Source organism: Camelina sativa, chromosome 12, assembly GCF_000633955.1.
Source record: "Camelina sativa cultivar DH55 chromosome 12, Cs, whole genome shotgun sequence".
Classification (NCBI taxonomy): Eukaryota; Viridiplantae; Streptophyta; class Magnoliopsida; order Brassicales; family Brassicaceae; genus Camelina; species Camelina sativa.
Genome location: NC_025696.1, coordinates 22004634 through 22007661, shown reverse-complemented (window position 1 = coordinate 22007661; position 3028 = coordinate 22004634). Strand labels below are relative to the sequence as shown.

Genomic DNA, 3028 nt, shown 5'->3' with positions numbered 1-3028 from the left:
ACTCGGAAAGGTTTCTCTAAGCAAGTGAAGTCGGGGAAGAATGTAGGTAGCTCTATAAGTGGACGGCACTCTACCAAGGGTCGTCCCCATCATCATGCTTGAAAGCTCTGATTTCACAGCCTTTTGTCCACCTTCTATGATGATGAAGATTTTTTGCTATAATACAAGGGGTTTCAACTCATCCTCAAGACAGCATCAACTTAAGAGTTGGGTTTTGTCGCATAGACCTCTTATAGGAGGTATTTTGGAAACTCGGTCCAGGAACAGAATGCGGACCATATTTTGGCACACACTTTTCCAGGTTGGAGGTCTGTCAACAACTACTCTTCTACTGCTCCTAATGGTAGGATTTGGGTCATTTGGCAATCCTCACTGAATGTTATCATTTTCAAAACGATGGATCAGGTCATTACTTGCGGAGTTTTTGATCCATCTATGAACCTTTCCTACACTGTTTCTTTCGTTTATGCGAGAAACTGTATGGTAGCTAGACGCGAGCTTTGGTCTGACTTGGAAGAGATTTATCAGTATGGTGCTCAGCGAAACCACCCTTGGTTGATTCTTGGTGACTTTAACCAGATACTTAGAGCACAGGATCATTATTCTCTCCATCCTTATCCTCTACCCTTGGTTGGAATGGCAGAATTCCAAGAATGCATAGAGAGCTGCGACCTTCTGGAGTTGGCTGGATCAGGTACAAATCATACTTGGTACAACAACCAAGAGGACAATCCCATAACTAGGAAGCTGGATAGGTGTCTTATAAATGAAGCTTGGTTAAATTTGTATCCCCACTCCAATGTATTTTACGATGCTCCTTGTGGTTCTGATCATTCTCCTATGTTGGTCTCTCATTCGAACGATAGGCAGAGGAGGAAAGTACCTTTAAAGTTCTACAACTTATTCACAAGTCACCCGGATTATCCTTCTCTTATTCAGAACGCATGGAATGGTCAAGATGATATTGGTTCCGCAATGTCTAGGCTCTGTTAGAAGCTTAAGGAGGTTAAGTTGGGCTGCAAAGCCCTTAACAGAGCATCTTTCAGCAACATTCAAGCCCGTACAGCAGAAGCTCAAGAAGCACTATCGAGAATCCATTCTCAAATACTTACCAACCCATCTCATACTCTATTTCATGAGGAGAAGCTTATGAAGCAGCAGTGGTTATTCTTATCCTCAGCTGAGGAATCGTTTCTTAAGCAGAAGTGAAGGATAAGATGGTATACTGAAGGCGACTCTAATACCAAATTCTTCCACAACTCTGTCAAAGCTCATCAGATGAGGAACAAGATTACTAATCTTCTCAATGATCAGGGGGATAGAATCTCTCAGATGGATCAGCTTAAAGATCTAATAATTGGCTATTACCAGAAGCTTCTTGGAACCAGGAACACCTCAGTGCAACCATTGACAATCGCAGACATTCAGAGTTTAACCCAGTTCAGGTGTAGTATGGAGCTGGCAGCTTCTCTTCAACTGATTCCTTCACCTGAGGAGATAACTTCAAGTCTCTTCTCTCTCCCGAGAAACAAGGCTCCCAGGCCTGATGGCTTCACTGCAGAATTCTTCATAAACGATTGGGGAACTGTTGGACCGATTGTGTTGGAAGCAGTCAAGGAGTTTTTTATTACTTGGAAGCTCATAAAGCAAGTAAATGCAACGATAATTGCTCTCATTCCAAAGGCTACAGTTGCTGAAAAGCTAGGGGACTTCAGACCTGTCTTCTGTTGCAACACCATCTACAAGATTATTTCAAGGATTCTGGCAAGGAGATTAGAATTGTTTACAGACCAGGCGGTGCAAAGGAATCAGGTAGCGTTCATAAAAGGAAGATTGCTTTGTGAAAATGTCCTTTTGGCTTCAGAGTTAGTCAATGACTTTCACAAACCAGGGCCTATAACTCGAGGATGTCTACAAATGGACATATCTAAGGCTTTCGATAATGTGGATTGGGATTTCCTCACCAACATCCTAAAAGCCTTTGAACTGCCCTCTACCTTCATCAATTGGTTGGTAACATGCTACACTCCTCCCTCCTTCTCCGTAGCACTCAATGGTGAACTAATAGGCAATTTCCCCGGCAAAAAAGGCCTGAGACAGGGGGACTCCATATATGCGCCTCTGTTTACCTTGGTCATGGATATCTTATCGAAGCAATTGGACATGGCTGTAGCTCAGGAAAATATTAAACCTCACCCCCTGTGTATAGATCCTCTGATCACTCATTTGAGCTTTGCGGTTGATCTCTTAGTCTTCTTTGATAAGTCTGAATCATCATTGGTTGGAATTTTGGGAACTTTGGATCAGTTCAAGCTAGCCTCGGGTCTGGGAATCAATCTGGCTAAATCTTGTCTCTTTCTTGATGGTGATAATAGGAATGTCATCCAGTCTTTATCCTCAAGACTAAACCTAACTCATGGTTCTCTGCCTGTTCGATATCTTGGGGTTCCTCTCATTACAAAAAAGCTCTCTGCCTTGGATTATCAGTCTTTAATTGACAGAGTAAAATCAAGAATCTCTGGCTGGACTCATCGACATCTATCTTTTGCTGGACGGCTTCAACTACTACAATCGGTGATCAATAGCACTATCAATTTTTGGTCTTCAGTTTTATTACTTCCATCAAAGTGCCTGGAGGAGTTGTGATATAGGATCAAGATTAGTGGATCCTACAAAGGTGGATTGATGGAGAATCACCAACTGGCTGTACGGCACTCTTTGGGGATTCGGGCGCGATGGTCGATGAACAAAGATAACAAGGGATCGTTAGACGCCACACAGCTGATGGATTGAGCTGTGATAAGTCTCGATGCTCGAGAACACAAGGAATCTCACACAAGGTTCTAGGGCGGCTGCGAGTTCTCTTTGTAATAAAACTAGGTTTTTATTTCATAAGCAAAAACGTGTGTTACAAAAGCTGCTGGGGAGCCTTATTAATATGCTCTTCAGCTGTGACCTTCGAGGGTCTTTATTACAGAAAAGGAAAGTGCTAAACTCACAAATTACAAGTCTTATTAAGGACTAAAAA

At 42.5% G+C, this 3028-nt stretch overlaps 1 protein-coding gene across 1 annotated transcript; it reads left to right on the top strand.

The window, feature by feature from the left end:
* Window positions 397–993, top strand: LOC109127983. Its single transcript, XM_019233634.1, has one exon. It carries the CDS (start codon window positions 397–399, stop codon window positions 991–993), a length of 597 nt encoding a protein of 198 aa, XP_019089179.1.